Genomic DNA, 19065 nt, shown 5'->3' with positions numbered 1-19065 from the left:
GTGATCAAATTTTTTCTATTCTTTCAAAATTTCTCATTTATAAAGCATTTCAATGCTATAAAACTAAAAATTAATTAAAAACAACATTTAAAAATATTCTATTGAATAAAATAAAATTAAAGTCCCTCGAGAAGTCGTGTAACACCTATGACCTACAGATACGTGATATAATTAAAAATAATTATGATAGCAATTCAATTATTAATGTATAAATATCACACACTTAAAATACACACATCAACAAAATCTACGGAGATTGTATATTTTATCAAATATCTAAAAGTCCACTAAGAATTTTCAACCAATTTTTTTCTTTTTTTTCTGCTAAAAGATTATCCGCCCAATTTGACAATGGAGCAACAAACTTGAGAAGAATTATCTCTTTTATTCATTTCAAAAATAAATGTTTTTATGTTTTTTATGAAGACCTTAAAAAGCTATAATTTTACCATATCCAAAAATTTTTGAAACATCAAGAATTTTGTTGAAATATAAATCTCTAGATTTTGTTGATGAGTGAAGGTACGTTCCACGATCACGTCTGTTCTATTTAACACTTATCACAACATTTATTATATTAAACGAGAAAACAAACACCCCATGCAGTGGATTAAAAAGACAAAGTACATCGGAGACCTTCTTCGATAAACCCTCCATTGCTCCATAGAACTGTAACAGCATTTGTAATGGTACTTATTTGTACCGTAAAGTTTAATTGCGTTGTTTAAATTATAACAAAATTACATAGCACCAGTATAAAATTAATCATTTAAACTTTAAAAAAAAATACCTCAAATAATTACTTGACGTAAATTTTTCTGTACTGTCTGCAGCATGAGCATTTTTTTATCATGGAATGCACACAATTGTAGTCAAAACAAAGCTATCACTCTCTAAATCCGCCTCAACTGACTTTCAACCCCGATTATTGATTACTTATCAATTGAGAAATTTTGAATGCAAAAGCATTTCAATGCTATAAAACTAAAAATTATACTTATCAATTGTTATTTAATTAAAAAAACACGTGTCTATAAAATATTCTTAAAACATTGTGAATTCAATAAAGATAAAGTTATGATATTAAATAAAGTTATATATGAACTTTCTGGTTTTCCTTGGGTGATTCCATCAGTGCCATAGTTCGTTGTTTTTGGCCTTCTCGAAATAGACATAATTATTACAACTTTTTTTAATAACACTCATAATCATTTGACGTGGGTTGCTATTGTGAAATACTATACGTTTTTATCGCTGGAGCTTCCTGTCCTAGGGATAAATTGGGTATTTGACATTTCCGCTGATTTTCCATATTGCAAATTTCAATTCTCGATATTCGTATTAAGTACCTACGCACCAAGTACCTAAATTAAAAAGTTAGGTATCACTTTATCGAAAACCACGAATACAACGAAACATAAAATAATGAAGCGACATATGCAATTTGTATGAAATCAAATAAAGTTTTTTGAACTTAACAAATTTCTTGTTTGGAATAGATTCTTATTTCTCCTTTCAATTTTTGATTGGACTGAAATTTATCGTTAAGACAAAAAATAACGTACTGTTTCCTATATCAGGCTCAAACTGTTAGTAGTAAATTTATAATTCCCGTCATTCTGGTACTTCATATTAAATAAATACTTCTGAGGTGCAGATCTTTTCGTAACATCACAAAAAACATCAACCTGCAATTCTCCCCAAACACACCCAAAGATCATTCTAGACGGAAATATTCACCACATTATAACCTATCAAAACTTACCGTATGCGTAGAAGTGATAGCCTCCACATCCTTCCCATTGAACTTGTTAGCGCGGTACACGGCAGTCTTGTCCCAGTCGGTCCAGTACACCCAGTCCTCGAACGTGGTGATGGAGAACGGGTGACGGAGCACATCCGTCGAGTAGAGGATCACTCTGCGCGCTGACCCGTCGTAGTTGCACGACGATATCGTATTCAGCTTTGCGTCCACCTGACCCACATGGAGGGTAAAGGTTATTTTATGTTCTATTTTTGAACGCCATTCTTTTTTTCATTCTTTTATTCATACGGCCAGCATTTTTATATAAGATCCGATGAAGGTTATGTTAGAAAATTTTGTTTTTTATGAATGTCTCAATAATTAAATTCGATTGTAAAAATATTTCGATTCACATTAATAAAAACATAGAGGCTATTTATTATATAGATTGTTAAACCTACATCAGATAATAATTGATCCAGTCTTCTTCTTTAAAATAGAATCTGATTTAGGTACTTTAATCAAAGATACAAAATTTGCAATATTCGAGTTACTTAAAGTTTCAGAAATTACTTTTTAACTACGAAATTCTCACAATCATCTTTATATCAACGTCAATTTCCTATTACTTCCTTACTGCCTTTTATTTTGGGTGGAAAATTTGGAAAATAAAAAAGTATCTCATTTTATTAAAATGTGTAGTTAAACAAAGAAACGTCGACGTTTTTTATATGGTATTTATATTGAAATCGTTCATACCAAGGAAAAATATATTGATTGTACCTACAATAGACTAAAAAAGAAAACGCATTACAATAATATAGTTAATCATTTGTCGGTTAGGATAAATATGTATTGTTATTATTGTATGACTTATTAATTTTTCCTTAATAAACTATCAGTGTTTTGTTTCGAAACAATAAAAGCCAAAATTTCTATGCCTAAACAAATAAATAGCATGTCACTTGTTTATACAGTCAAATTAATTATTGTTCGGAAATCGAATACACATCAACAGAAATGGAAAACTTTTATATCACAATACCCTACTAATTCTTGTATGATGTTATAATTAAAACCACAATTAATCGTCTTTTCATAATACAGCACCAATGAGACATAAATAAAGTAAACATGTTTGTTCTCTCTTAATTTTAAAACTCATTTGCACTTACCCAGTACACCCGTTTGCGGACCAAGTCAAGCGTAAGTCCATTGGGCCATTTGACGTCATAGGACACGATCGTTTGTCTGTGTGAACCATCCATGCCGGCTCTCTCGATCTTTGGGGTTTGGCCCCAGTCAGTCCAATACATCCAACTGTTGGTAAATGTTTTTTTTAAATTAACGAGATAGTAACTTTCGTAATTTACGAAAATTTATAATGTATTTATTAACATTTAATCATTAAATATACTTTGCATAGCACAATACGTAATATAGCAGTATAAAATATATTTTTATTGTAATTGTGAATATAACAATTATGGTTAAATCATGCATTCAAAAATAGATAACAGACGTGTGAATCACGATAATATTATCTGTGTTACGTATTACATACAGTAAAAGTTGAAAGTACTTATTTATAAAATAGCAAGATTAAACTTATCCGATACACACATTTTGTGCGCTGCATTTTTTGAGACAGCTTAATCTTATAATTTATGTCTTGCCAAAATACACTGCGTAGTATCTTACTCATATCGTAATATTGCGTATTGTTTATTGTGGTATAAGAGAGATAAATACAATTAAATGGATAAACAATATTATTAATATATTATATTAATAAAGATTAAATTATTTATATTGGTGTAGTGCTGAAACCCCGCGAAGCAGGATAATTTATTCATCCGATATTGTTTTCAAAACTTTTATTTATAAATCAAAATTAGAAAAATAATGTATTCAAAAAGTTATTTGGAATTTATTTAGCACATCGAATTATTTCAATTAAGTTAAACAATGCTTGGGCGGATACTGATCTTATTCTATATGAATAAATAAAAAAAAAAGATTACAAGACCAAATAGATAATTATGCAGGAATAATAAATATAAAAAAGGAATAATAATAACATATATCATATTATACAATCAATATTACTCTATAGCCTAATACAAATCTTTGGCTCTAATGAAATCACTCATTAAGTGAAATTCGAGTTGTGGCAGAAATGCTGTTAGATCAAACCCGTTGTGCCACGACAGAAAAACCATGACACGTTGTGAACATTAATTGGTATACCCTAACATCATGGAAGACCATAAAAATTAAATAATTTTAACGTTCCCTATTATTTCGATTTTTTAATGATTAGCAGATTTTTGTGTAAAAATAGGTTAGCAACGATCGGAACTAATAGAATCACCGGAATCTTAGCAGAATCGACTCTTTGTATGAACAAAGAGTCGATTATTATTCGACTATTAGTTCCGATCCTTGCTAACTACTACTAACTACTGTCTCATGACAGTATAAGGGTAACATACCTAACTGAATATTTTTCTACTTCTTTAATAAAAGTTATGTCATAATTGTTATGAAACCGATTTATTATTCTTCCGCATCAGACTTAAATCGAGGCTATAATTCATTGGTTTTATCATGTAAGTAGAGGTATTACGATTAGAATTCGCATACAATAAAAGTAATTATTTTACGCATTATTATTGTTAATCTTATGAATTAAATTAAGTAGATATACCTTATCAGTTATAGAAGAAAATGTTAATGCAGGAAGAAAAGGTCGCCTTTTCCTTTAAATATCTCGATAATTCGATCCGATTTTTAGGGTTCCGTTTCAAAAGGGAAACAGGACCCTATTACTAAGAATTCGCTCTTCGTCCGTTTGAACCGTGAACGTGATTAAATATTTTTTCAGTACATTAAAAATATCGTGGACTCGTTTGGCTACAATTATTTCGTTTTTTAATTTTTTTTTTTGACGCTTTGCGTCTGTATTTACTCTTAGTCCTTTCTCTCAAATTATACTGGCATTGGTTCTTCATGTTGGGGAGTAAGAAGAAAGAATTTCACTAATCGGCTGAAGTAGTATAATCGTTTAGCATACATAAAAGTTATCACCAAAACAAAGTAAAACTACCTACGTTCAGCAGTGGACAAATAAAGGCTGAAAGGGAGAAGAAACAGAGAAGACGTTTTTAAAAGATTTTAAGCTGGACTCAGCGATCTGTTGTTACAGGGAATTCCGCGTGTCCGAATCTCACCAAGTTATATATAAATTGCGTTAACTACTGCAAAAGCAAAGCCAAATGTAAGCAAGACACATACCCGTCCAGAGGATTGAGTGCAATAGCCCTCGGTTCTTCCAAGCGATCCCTAATTAGGATCTTCCTCATATTTCCCTGCAAGTCTGACAGCTCAATGTGGTTCTTGCCCGTGTCGGTCCAGTATAAGTGGTTATATATCCAGTCAACCGCTAAACCGTCTGAGGTAATCAGCTGATCGCCTATCACCACTGTCCGTTGACTGCCTTCGTCTATAGGTGCTCTGGAATAATAAGTTGAATAAATAATTAATAAATCATTAATTAGAACTCAGGCTAACAAGATAAAAACATTTTCTTTCAGAATCCCGTTCCTTCAAACTACTATGAGGGCATAAAATGTCAATTTGTGCATACATGTATGGGCATCAAATTTTTAACAAAATGGTATGGATATCTTTGCATGGAATTATAGATTTCATTAATTATATAAAATAATATTTCTAGTATTAATTTTTTTAGTCCTAGCGACTTAGAATAGACAATACCTTCGACCTTCTATTGGTCCGTATTAAATTTAAGTTAAGCTACCAGTAAGAGACTGATCTCTCACCATAATTATAAACCCTAGCTTTCTTTCCCAGATTTCATTAGGTTCGAGCTGATTTAAAATTTTAATTTACCCGGGTTGATCCATGATAAAAATGGTCTATCTTGCTAACTTTCCTGTCTATAATAGATATAAATATATATAGAATACATTAATCGCATTTAGAACACGTACTTGTAAATTTTCTCGTCCGTGACGTCACTCCAGAAAATCATTCCCGTTCGGAACACGTAATCGAGCGCCGTGGCAGACTTCGTGTCATTCACAATGGCGACCATTTCATGATGGTCTAAACTAATCTTCCTGATGTCGAAGCGTCTCGCGAAGAGGAGTGACGGGTGTCCCTCGGTGGCCTTGCAGCGTGTTCTGTCACGCGGGTCCCTTGCGTAGCCCGCGTGACACTCGCATTTGAAGGTGCCTTTTTCGTTTATGCACATTTGGGAACACGCCCCGGGGTCCATGCACTCGTCTATGTCTGGAATATAACGCATTAAATTATCATAGCACAAAGATTTTGCATTAAATATTTACGGAGTTATTTTGGACGTATTCCGAGGAATCCTGGATCACTCGAAAACAAATTAGGTTTAATTTAATATCGAAGTAATCCCGTCATGTTCGAACACGTGGAAGTTTAATTTGCCGGGATGTCTTCACCAATTCAATATAGAGCTAATAAACCTACAAATGGTTGAACAAATCCTGTTAGGACTATCCGATTAAGAATGAAAAGGTATAACCTATTCTATTATATTAATATAAATAAATATAATTATATAAATAAATGATTTTATAATCTAGAAGATAGCACGAGATATTACGTATATGACAGTCTCCTTCAGCGCCCTTTGAATCCTAGCAAGATAAACAAAAATATTTGAACGTTAAAACCTTTCGCGACTAAAAGGTGAAATCAATTAAGCTAATCCCTCCGACGTAAAACACTGTAGGCCGACTCGTTAGTCAGTGTACCTATTTTTTCGGTCCACTTTCCACATTTACAGTGCTCTTAATGCCAATTACTGCTGTGCTAACTCAACCCTTTGGTACTTCGTTTAAGGAGAATATTTGTGCAATATTTTCTAACCCTAATTAATTAGAATCAGATTCGGAGTACGCTTTGTTCTTGAAAAATATTTTTATTCTGTTTATATAGCTTTTAATGTGCAGTCACCGTGACTCTAAAGCTGAGATTATTATATTGAGAAATGAAAACAATTTCATGACGGAAGATTTTCTTTTGAGTCACATTTGTTCTCATTATTTAAAAACACTTTAATTAATTAATGACGATGAGACAGTAGAAATGTAGTTGTATTATCCGTACGAATATAAATGCTAGTGTATTAAATAACATAATATAAACTTTTTTAACCTATTTATTAGTACTGCTTATTCGCTAGTAGTTTTATTTAATATTTTCGTTTTATCACATAATATTTTCATTTCCAAAGAAACACCTTCGAATAATATATTAAGTACAGTGTACTTCTAGTATCAGAAACCCAATTACAAATTCACGATAATTCGAATTACCAAAATCTAAGGTCCTTTAAATAGACTACAAATGACAAGATAATCCTCGTAGCAAATACGATAATAGCAGATAGACACGATTCAAACGCTTAATGCAGATAAATTAGCAAGTACGCTCCGGTTGGAACAACTATTCGAGTGCCTAGATTGAGTTCTCCAGATGTTACATTTGTCAATACGAATCGCAGTTCGATTTAATTGGAATTTCTATCGCGTTTCAATAGAAGTGTTACTTATCGTTATTATATTAGTATCGCAATTAATTGATGTATTTTTTTTACCAACCATTAAATAAAGCAAAAAGAAACAAACAGAGGCAAAAAACAGGACAGCGACAAATGTTCACTGTGTTCTTAGAAAGGGTCAATAGAACCCTGACGCTGATATTCGGCCAACATCACTACTTTCTGATAATATAACACTAAGAGACGAATTAAAATATACATTTTAATATAACAGGAACAACTAAACTTTTACGTTGTGACGACTTAATAGGTACCTACTACAATATAAAATGTCTTTAGGTAGCAAACTTTAATCCTGAAACATTTAGTTATTCTTTAAGCTCACCTTCACACGTCTGATTGTCCACGAGCTTGTATCCCTTGTCACAGTCGCAATAGTATCCCACTGGTGTGTTAACACAACGTTGAGTACACCCGCCATTATTCTTGGCGCATTCATCTTCACCGCACCTATCTCTTGGCTCGTCTTCAAAGTTGGGGCAGTCGGGTTTACCGTCGCACAGCTTCGTCAGCGGTATACACATGCCTTCACCGCAATCGAATTCAGTCTTTTTGTCGCAAACCGGTTTGGGTTTCGCTGGAAAAAAGTTTCCAGTTTTAATGTAGCTATGAAAGGAAAATTCTAAAAAAATACAATACTTTTGCACTATAATAATGAACGTTAATTTCACTCTGTCTTTATTAAAACGATTCTCGGAAACATAACTCTCTCGACAGGTTTAATTCCAATGAGAATATTCTCTTAGAAATCTTTATAACTGTACGTATTTAATAAAATCATTCATGTTCTAGATGCGTATCGTAATTTATATAATAGGTACATAGTAGACATATAATAGGATACTTGATAAGATAACCTTAATTCATAAAGTGCCTATTATACGGTAGGTATATTTCTATAACAAACAAACAAATATAAGATAGCAACGGAAGTGACTGATAATATAATTCAAATGATGTTTATCAACTAGATTTATCGGTAATTTCAAGCGGCGAAATAAATAACTCCGTAGCTTTTATCATTAAAATTAGCGTAATTTAAGTAGCACAATGAAAAAACGCCTTGACGCCAATATTACAAACGCCAAGAAAAACTTCTATATGAATAGTGTTGTCTGTTTAACAAGATTATAAAATTACGTCGCTCCTGTCTTGTCTTGCTACTGTTTCAGTCTAGACATGATAAAATATGGATAGCACACGTTAATACTTACTGCAGTTAATTTCATCACTGCCATCTGGACAATCTTTGTCACCGTTGCAGTACAGAGCGCCGGGAATGCAGCTATGGTCCTTGCACTGGAATTGGTCGAGTCTGCACGTGATGTTTCCTCTGCATATCTCGGGTGCTTCATCGCCGCCGTCGGGACAGTCCCGATCACCATCGCACACCCAAGCTTTGTGGACGCAAGTCATGCGATCACGACATTCGAACTCGGTTGCTATGCACGGTGACGTCACCTTCGGAGTTGTTGCACATCCCTGAAATAGGTTGTTTACCGAGCGTTAAGACATGGTAAGATCGGCTAACAAATATGAGGAAAAGTTGTAGAACATATGATGTTAAAGAACATATTCCTTGCACGTGGATGTTATCATACATAATAATCAATTAATAGATGCCATAATACAATTTTGAATGTTTTTTTTTTACTTTTTTCCTTATATATACAACTTGCCGCCTCCCGCGTTTTAGTCCCTTTTATTGAGTTTTTCCTTTAAATGCCAATGTTACCGTGGAAATATTGATATTAAAGTATCCTAAGTTACCTGCGTATATCAACTATCGGCTGAGCCGTTCTAAAGATTAGCCAATACAGACAAAAATAAGTATATATGTATATGTAAAAGTGGTTATTTCAGTATTTCAAACAGACAATACCAATTTATAAATCGGTATATATTGGTAACAAAAAATAAATAATTTAGTTGATAGGAAAGAAAGATTTAAGGTTCATTGTTATAAGTTGAATATTATTGCACCAAAAATATTTTTTACACTATTTTAACAATTCACAGCTTCAAAAATATCGTTGATTTACATTTATATAAACATAACAAGCTACAAGCAAATCTTATCAAAGCTATCAATTGGACTTGCCACACTTGTCGCAATAGAGCTAATCTACAGGTTGTCTTAATGTAGTCTCCGGACTATAATATCAGGCATTAATCACACCAAAGATCAAGAGCTATTAAATCATGGCAGGGTAAATGTGGCTGTTATAATTTTGCTAACAGCAGTTGCATAAAGGCTATATATTGCTACAGTTGCCAATATCGGAGAGGAGTGTCCAATGTTTGCACAATTTCAGCATTTAAAGCGTCGATATTGTCAGACCAGTCGTCAGTAATGAACATTTTTACAACCTTTATTTTATGGGACTTTTTATTAGCATTCCGTTCGACTAACGAATCTGCATTTGTTTTTATTATTTTGATTAAAGTGGTTCCCGTCGCATTTCATGTTTGCTATTTTGGTTGTGACTCTCTTTGGGGAATCTTGAGCAATGCTTATCATATCTTTGAAGTGGAGCATTGTTACAAAAAATAAAAATCATCATCATCATCATCATCATCAGCCCATACACGTTCCCACTGCTGGGACACAGGCCTCCTATGAGGGTTCAGGCCATAATCCACCACGCTGGCCGCACTTGGCCAGCGTGGTTGGCAGATGTCACATGTCGTCGAACTTTTGATTCTTGAACATGCCGGTTTCTTCACGATGTTTTCCTTCACCGTTTTAAATAAAAATAAACAAACATAATTGAGTTCGTTCCGTTTTAACTCTCCAGTTGTATGTTGTAATTACAAGTGAGAGAAGTAAGCGATTAAGATTGCAGAGCTTATCTTAAATGAAGTAATACATTTAACCGAAAGAACCACATCGTCTAATACAAATAATAAACCCTTCTAAGTCATTACGTAGCTAACTCTACGCCATTTAAGTTGCACTAAAGTGCATTAACTGGAGAGCAATGTGCTCAAGTACTTACTACGAACGGTTCTGTAAAGTAATAAATGTTTCATGTAAATATATGCTAGTTATCATTCAGCCGCAAGTTTCAATGTTAGTGTTATTACTAAATATATTTCCCAAACATCGTTATTATTGAGTTCTACACGTGTTAAACAAATGCACCGACAAGTTTACAAATATTATTATTGGATATTTAACGGTAAATTAAATCTAGTACATGGACGAATTGACTATTTGGTCCATGATCCGCTATTAACACACAAAAACCCGACTTAATATTATAAATGCGAAGTAAATATGTCTGCCCGTCCGTCTGCCCGTCTATGCCAGTTTGGATGAATTTTGTACGAACATTTAGTTTAAAACTATGCGGGTATAATCCCGGAATTGTGTAAAATTTATCTGTCTGTCTGCCCAACAACATTAGGTAGGTACTACATAACTTTTTAGTACATGGTTACCGTATAAAAATGAATATTTAGATACTTTTTTTAATACTACTTCCTTTACAAAATGGGCCTTTACAAAAAGTTAGAAATATATTGGATCTAAGCCTTTTTCTAACTTGGTATCGGCTGGAAAAAAGGTTCTTTTGTACAGAAATCCTTTGGTAAATGGGTCTATTTATATATTTTGATATAAATGTGACTGCCAAGGAATAAACACAATGAGAATTCATAATGTTATGCCACTATAAATAATTTTTATTATGTTTTAGTAGCTGTAGGCACTGTTTTTTAATAATTTTCATTATTTATAACTTTTTGACAATAATTCATATTATGTCCTTAAACGTAGCAAAATATGGCTACCAAGTTAGAACGCAATAAAACTAAAAGCATATTTAGATGATTGAAGCTTATGGTATTAAATTTGTTTCTTTAATACTGTTTACTTATAAATGCTAATAGCTCGTATTTTTTGAACAAATATAATGGTAAACGTAAAGGGAAGATAACAAAGGTTTACCAGTCGTTGCAGTAAAACGCAAAATTTAACTGCAAATATGCTGACCCCCTAGGCAGCAGTATTTAACTTTTTGCGGGTGGCAACCTTCCAAATCATACTTGACACATACTTAAAAATTAAATGTGTTGTTCAAGATGTTTTGCCTCATTACTACGGAGAACATTTGTTTCCATTTAGGAGCACCTAGACAAATTTAGGTAAAAGTTATACTAACCATTTCATCGCTTCCATCGGGGCAATCGATGTCTCCATCGCACCTCCATCTTGCCGAGACACAATGGCCGTCAGTACAGGAGAAATGGCTGATAGGTTGGCAAGTGGGCGCAGGGCACTTCACTTCGTCCGTACCATCGCCACAGTCGTCGTCACCGTCACACACCCAACGTTGTTGTATGCATTTGCCGTTGCCGCAAGTGAATTCATCCGATCGACACGTCTCATCTACACATTTAAAAGTATATTTAAATTTTAGACCCATATAACAATACTGCAATTAACAAAATTACTATTTGAATCGACCATTTTAACACTTCATAATTAATAATTCTTAATTAGTTCAAAGAGCGCGTTTAATTTGAAGAAAGTGCTGGCAAAGAGTTGTAGGCATTGTTAAAACGTTCCACAGGCACGCTTCAAGTGGCCAAGTAATGAACGCAAAAATAAGAATGGTCCGTGGGTTGGATAATGAGAAAGCGCAAAAGAATGATTACAATCAAGCCGAGAAACGCTATTAGACACGTTTGTTATTAATACCTAACTAGGTAGTGCTTGTCTAACAAATCTCGTGAACGTAATGGTTTCTCTGAGAAAAATCATTCCCACTAGTCTAAGACGTGGGTTCTTCTTTATTTAATTAAATTCCTTTGTTCGACGAGTAAGTATACTTATCAAGTCTGTTCATGAGCACTTGCGAAGTTTTTACTTCTTCTAGAATAATTTAAGGTGAAGTAGCATCAAAATTGAATGCAGTTTGTGGATGTAGTGGAATACAAAGCGTCGTTTCTTTGTAGCAGATGGCAAGTTTCATGTTGAAGGTAATTAAGAGTGCGCGTAGTTTTGTACACAACTTGTGGTGTCGCTCGGCGCATATGCCAGAGGATATTGCAAGCTTGCCTACGGAGAACTTTGTTCTCGAAAACGAGTTTAAGAATGAGTTGGAAATTTAACGTGAGCATCAATTCATAAATTGCGCTCGGTCATCGCTCAATTCAGAGGGCGCCTGGTTCGGGAAGATAAAGATTTTAAGACGGATAGGGTGTCGATAGAATATCGAGTCCTCGGTAGACAACCCCCCATGATTGATTGTGGTTTGCCTACATCAGATTTTTGTTTTCGTGTTTCTTACCAGCACTTACCTACGTAATTGATATTATTAGTAAACATATTATCTTTTGAATATTTAACACACTGGTTTGCTTCGAACATCTTCAAAGTTCGAAGTTTTTTTTTAATAGTATGAACTTACTATGAACACTTATAATGTTAATCCCAGCATTGATTCACAATTATAAACTAGATCAATGTAGGTAATCAAATTTAAATTCAAACCTCAAATTTGTCAACAGTAATTTGCATACGCACTAACAAATTCAAATTACAATAATTAATATGTTTGCTCTTTGTACTAATTAAGTGTAGCTATAATTATAATAGATCTAAATTGTGCGAATTATCATTATGGAGGTCGGCTTCATGCAGAAAATTGCCAATTATGCATTATCATGAAATGGTATTGATGAAGTCAATCCGTGTTAGAATCGTATATGAATGTAATAATAAATGCATCGCGATGTTTTATTTTCAGAAAATAATTTTGTTGACATGAATGCTGACCACTTAATCGATAAAGTACCTTATTGAATGTATCGAGTGAAAATGTTATGCAATGAGATACTTTTACTAGGAGACTTAGATAAAAGCTGAAGCCTTACTGCATGCTTTCTCGTCTGACCCATCTGTACAGTCGAGGTTGTCATCGCACATCCACGTAAGTGGTACGCATTCTCCTTGGCCACCTCTGCAAGTGAACTCTTCTGGACCGCATACCTCCACTTCTGTTAACCCAATATCATGCACATGCTCAGTATAGAACGTACCAAGAAAATCATTTACGCTCTAATATCTTTCAAACGACGATAATTTAATTACGCTGAATGCTGCTATTATTTCTAAATTTAGTCTCCAAAGTTCTAATCTTGGACTGAATTGAATATATCTGCAAACGACTGCGGCAAAATTCATTTGTCAGCAAGCGTAAGATACGTAATAACTAGAGGAAATTGAATTTTTCCATTCTACTCATTGGAGCTTAAATTTCACTGAAACTTTTTAGCTGACTAACATAAATTCATTCGTTCAACGTTATAATAAATTTCACAACCCTTCTATGAAATTAATTTCTTCCTTTTCCCTTCTGCGGCACCGAAATTCCGATTTCCGAACTTGTGTTTAACTTAAAACTTTCCGTTTTATAATTGCCTCGGTTACATTTACTTCAATACTAGACGTTCGATATTCTGTAAAGAGAAGCACCTATAACCATTTCATTTTCCGCCTGATATGATGATTGAGCGTATGAAACATCGCCGGTGACTCATGCATAAGTTCCCATGCTTGCTCGTTGTCCCTGTTCTTACCACAGTTGTGTTCATCGGAACCGTCTAGGCAATCCGGCGAGTCGTCGCATTGCCAGGCCGCGGGTATACAGTGACCCGTCGCACAAAGAAAATTGTGCTCTGGGCAACTGCGCTGTGAGGCTGTATTTGAAAATTCTGTTTACATTCCTACTGTACAACAATTTATACGCATAATATACCACTTCATTTGCATTATTGCTTTATTCAAACAAATATTTTTGAATTAATGGCTCTGTTTTGTTAATAATGTTTGTTTTTGCGTGTTTCACAATGGTTTGTACATGTGATTAATTCGAAGCGAAGGGTCATTAATTATTAAACACTACATCATGTAAATTGCAAATTATGGATAAATAAACTCACTTCTTTGGGATATTCACAACAATAAATAAGAATTATTTTATGTAGAAAAAATACAGACTGAACCTCCTCTGTGAACATATAACATTATATAAATAACAAAGGGTAATAAAGTCGAAGCAATAACGCTGTACTATCCAAATATAAACTTCACACAGATTAATAAATGCTTACGTTAAACAGAAGCGACTCTGGGACGTAATTAATGACGCTAAATAGTCCTTATTTCGAGCATTACGTTGTTTCACGTCGGATCTAACGAGACGAATAAACTGGGACTTAATACAATTATGCTGACAAACTTAATCTTCTATTTCAACACTCACATCCTATACACCATTATGTGACTGGCTCATAGTTAAATGTAATTGAATATTTGCACTGTTGTAATGAGAGTGAATTTCGTTCCGTGAAATTTAGATATTAATTCATGCAAATTTTGTGGATACGAGTATATTTGTTCATTCGTTTACTAGCTGAAATCCGTGGCGTCACTTGCCTGGTTCCCGGGTAAAAAGTAGCCTATGTGCTAATCCAGACTATAATCTATCTCTGGACAAATTTTATACAGATACGATACGTTGTTTTCGTGGGAATGACTAAAAAACAAAATTTTGCGTTTATAATATTAGTAAGACTTCACGAGGAAACCATGACAAACATTGTTCATTTACTTGGGAAATGTTACCCAGAGACAAAGTATGTTTAAGCTAATATGAATATTATATAAAATTAAATAGTTTGATTTCGTCGAAAATGTACTACTGGGTTAGGTACTACTAGCTCGAATCAAAAAATAGATTAGTATTGAACTGTCCATTTATTGAGGAAGCCTAAAGGCTATATAACATTACTAGCTGCGGCCCGCGGTTTCACCCGCGTAAGTGCGTATCCCGTAGGAATATCGGGATGAAAAGTTACCTCTATGTTATTCCAGTTGTCCAGCTGTCTACGTACCAAATTTCATTGCAATCGGATCAGTAGTTATTGCGTGAAAGAGCAACAAACGCACACACATCCTTACCAACTTTCGCATTTATAATATTACTAGGATAGGATGCACAACGTATGTGTAACGCGCATCACAAATTCCTCACTATTTCCCTTTTTCGTTGCTCTTTACAACTGCATAAAGCATATCAAAAGGGTATCGCATGCGTCTAATATTCATGTTTGTGAAAGCTTACAAAACATTGAGATCGTACGTAGCCCATATAAAAACCTTTTCCATTACGTTGGGTCGACTTACAGTAAGTGAACAAAGTTGCGGCTGGCTATCGCGGCACCGTTCAAATAACACCACATGGTCTTAGCCTTTACGTATTGTTACAAGTTATTCACAGGCAATTTCATCGCTATTGTGTAAGGGTTTAGTTATAACTAAATTGGCTGCTGGGTATTACATATTATATTCAAGATAAGTACCTACACTGAATTACATCATAATATTTCATTTGGACTTGCTATGGTTTTAGTTATATCATAGTAGTAGTATTAAAAATAATACATTGTTCTTCATGAGTGTGATCAAATCCTACTAATATTATAAATGCGAAAGTTTGTAAGGATGTGTGTGTGTTTGTTGCTCTTTCACGCAAAAATTACTAAACCGGTTGCAATAAAATTTGGTGCGTAGATAGCTGAACAGCTAAACATATAGGCAATTTTGTATCCCGATATTCCTACGGGATACGGACTGACGGGTGAAACCGCGAGGCGCAGCTAGTTTAAGATAAAATTGAAATTATACTTATTTCATACTCAGAGGAGTAATAGTAAGAGTACTATGATGATGAACTAAAACGCACCTCGATCAAACAACTTAATATTTTATAATACAATTAGCTATGTGTAAACAAAACGATATTGATATGTATAGATAAAAGCTTATACCTGCAACTTTAAGATTCTAAACCAGGATACGATTAATTAAAGTTGTATTTTCATATAGATTAGATAAGTAGATCGAGATAAACAGATTAGATTAGATATTAGATCTATGCTCCGCTTCAGAACTCTGTGAAATCCTTTTTAATTACGTTTAGTAATTTATTTAGGCGGAAAGTATATTAAATCGCGAATATATATACATACGCAGCTACGTATGCGTCAAAGACTTGCAAGTAACGAGAAGGTGTTGTAAATAAAAACCAATTAATATTTCCAATTAACAGCAGATACGTAGGCGTCGAATAACGTGGGACGTAATAATTAGATAAAAAAACACTGTTGTTCTATGCACTAGCAGCCTACTCATTCTTCAGTATCAAGGTCGTGCTTCATTATTTAATGAGTACTTTTACAAGAAATCATGATTCTTTCTTATTATTCATTAATTAACCGCTACTGAACCTGTGCGTTCCTATATCAATATGCACACATTTTATAATTATGTTGATGTTACACTATACACGAATACTGAATTATTATTCATGATATTCATTATTTACAATATATATAGCGCAGTCCCAAAACGTATTGTGGAATAATAAAATTTGAAAACATTATTTGAATATGAAGAAAGAGCAATCATCAATATTCACGAGCGACATCCGATTCCAATTTCGCGGGTCAGTGCGTTCAGGCGACCCTTAAAGAGTTAACAAATCTAAAAAAAAACAAGTAAAAGAACTTCGACAGTTTCTATTTTGGTAAACGTGTACCCATTGTTATATTTATTTTATACAGACCGTTTTGTTTGAATTACGGGATAGAGTTCTAAATTATTTTAGAAATATACAAGTGTTATAATTAGTTAGACTTATATCACTGATGTTATATATATTGTTGGTTTTATGAACATTTTACATGAATTTTGTAAAAATATAAGTTTCAGATGTTTAATGACCTACAACGTTGCCATTCGACTTCAATTTTTTTGTAGTATTGCAGCAAATCTATAAATATTTTTTTTATTCAAACCTTTGCCTTTTTCAATCATTAACAGGTTCTTTAATATACCATAAAATTGGATTTAATATACCATAACATGTTCTTTACGCAAAAATGTTCTGTTTCAAAAATGTTTAAAATCAGAATGTTAAAATACTAAGTAGAGCAAATAGTTTCTCATGTAATATTATCGTACTTCAGTTCAATCTCCTTAATTATTTCCCGCACAAACATTAAATAAATTAATGCGTACGCGAGAAGCTTAAATACCATCTACCTACGGTTTAAATACTCACCTGCCCACATAACAACCGGTAATTTTATCGCGACGGTATTTTCTCATTAAACGTTTTCTCAAATTATCTACACAAAGCCGCGGTCCATGTATTTCAATAAAATTCTAATTCGCAATTCATAACGAAAGAAGTTTAGGCAAAGGGCGAAAGATTATATTAATCCAGGAACTTAGAGTCGTGATTAAGATTTTAATCCTCGTTGGAAGCCGCGCGAAGGACAAAATACGCTTATACCTTTTAAAACTTTTTCCATAAATCGCAGATAATTTATTTTTTGGGCAATAAAAAGTTATCCGTTGTAATTCAAAGAAAGAACAGTCCATTTAAATAAATCCATTGTCTATCGAGGTTGGTGACGGTGTGTGAAATAATAATTTGTAGAGATAACTTTGATTCCAAAAAGGACCACAACTGCGTTTCTGCATTCGTTCCTTGGCATACGAATACATGTAATCGATTTTCTTTACAGATGAATAGTTTATCAATTATATTTGTTTTGCCAGATCGAGACATAATTTTTTAGTCCCCTCCGGAGTCCTAGGAGCACTCGCTTCACATACCTAACCGCTGTTTTAACTCACTTTTATTTCCCCTGTATTTAAGTACGTAACCAACTTAATACTGACCCATTTTAAATAGAGTGATTAAAAAATTCCTTATGTATGTAAGTACGTACGCAAGTGAGACAATTTAGTTGATTGTAAGATTTGTGCGTGTTTTATGGATTTATGAAGTATTTTATTCAATATTCAGATAATTGCTACAAATCTTCTGCACATTTATTTTTAATTAGTTTTCTTTTTATTTACTTATCGCTTATGGCTACGAGAACATGAATATAACATTTATTATGACCGTAACAAAACATACCACCGCTTATTTCCTACTGATGACTTAACAAAACAAATCGTTGTTGCTGGAGGCAAACGTTCGTAGTAAATATTTATGAATGTTGGAAAAATATACGAGTATTCAAACTGTACGAAAAGACGTAAAATAAACGGGACTCTGGAATAAATTGTGAAACTTTATCGTCCCTATTCCGCACACATTCTGAATAGGGTATGTTTTGACAACGTTATTATAGAAAACCTGTATATTATTTCTGTTATTAACCGAAACGAAATGTGTATCACTTACTACAGGTTCCTGGTTCTTCATCGGAGCCATCAGAACAGTCCTTTTCATTGTCACATCGCCAGGACATCGGTATGCAGCGTCCTGTCTTGCATCTGAACTCTGAAGCCGTGCACGTACGACTTTCTGTGAATAAACAAAATTTTCACATTTTAAAACCCTGATTTATTAATGTACAATAACTTATATTGAGTGAAGCATGCCCGGCAATGACTACGTATTTAGCGACATAATACCACTTCATAGGTGCCTAGACATCTAGTGGTATTTTTCAGTTGCACGCCTTCAGAAAAGAGAGTTCTTTTAGTTGTTTTCGTTAAATTAATGTAGTATAATGATATCAAATGCCTTTATAGCTTAAACCTTGTACATTATATAACCTGTATTGTAGGGTTTTAATATTGTTTTTCCAATTACTATGAGTC

The 19065-nt window shown here is 33.6% G+C and overlaps 1 protein-coding gene across 7 annotated transcripts in view; it reads right to left on the bottom strand.

Moving 5' to 3' along the window:
• LOC119829252 (low-density lipoprotein receptor-like) overlaps positions 1-19065 on the bottom strand; it is a 151180-nt gene that overhangs the window by 12856 nt on the left and 119259 nt on the right. For 6 of the 7 annotated variants that reach the window (XM_038351661.1, XM_038351664.1, XM_038351660.1 and 3 more), the window contains exons 3-11: positions 18644-18766; positions 13251-13373; positions 11534-11760; positions 8582-8849; positions 7693-7944; positions 5761-6061; positions 5042-5260; positions 2920-3064; positions 1766-1975 (exon numbers count right to left, since the gene is read on the bottom strand). In XM_038351661.1, the coding sequence (XP_038207589.1) occupies positions 1766-1975; positions 2920-3064; positions 5042-5260; positions 5761-6061; positions 7693-7944; positions 8582-8849; positions 11534-11760; positions 13251-13373; positions 18644-18766 (1868 nt within the window). Of the gene's footprint in view, positions 1-1765; positions 1976-2919; positions 3065-5041; positions 5261-5760; positions 6062-7692; positions 7945-8581; positions 8850-11533; positions 11761-13250; positions 13374-13955; positions 14076-18643; positions 18767-19065 lie in introns of all 7 variants that reach the window. The other variant, XM_038351666.1, reaches the window with a different exon arrangement.

This window comes from Zerene cesonia, chromosome 10, assembly GCF_012273895.1.
Source record: "Zerene cesonia ecotype Mississippi chromosome 10, Zerene_cesonia_1.1, whole genome shotgun sequence".
Classification (NCBI taxonomy): domain Eukaryota; kingdom Metazoa; phylum Arthropoda; class Insecta; order Lepidoptera; family Pieridae; genus Zerene; species Zerene cesonia.
Note: the sequence above shows the minus strand (reverse complement) of the source record. Positions and strands in the feature narration are given on the sequence as shown.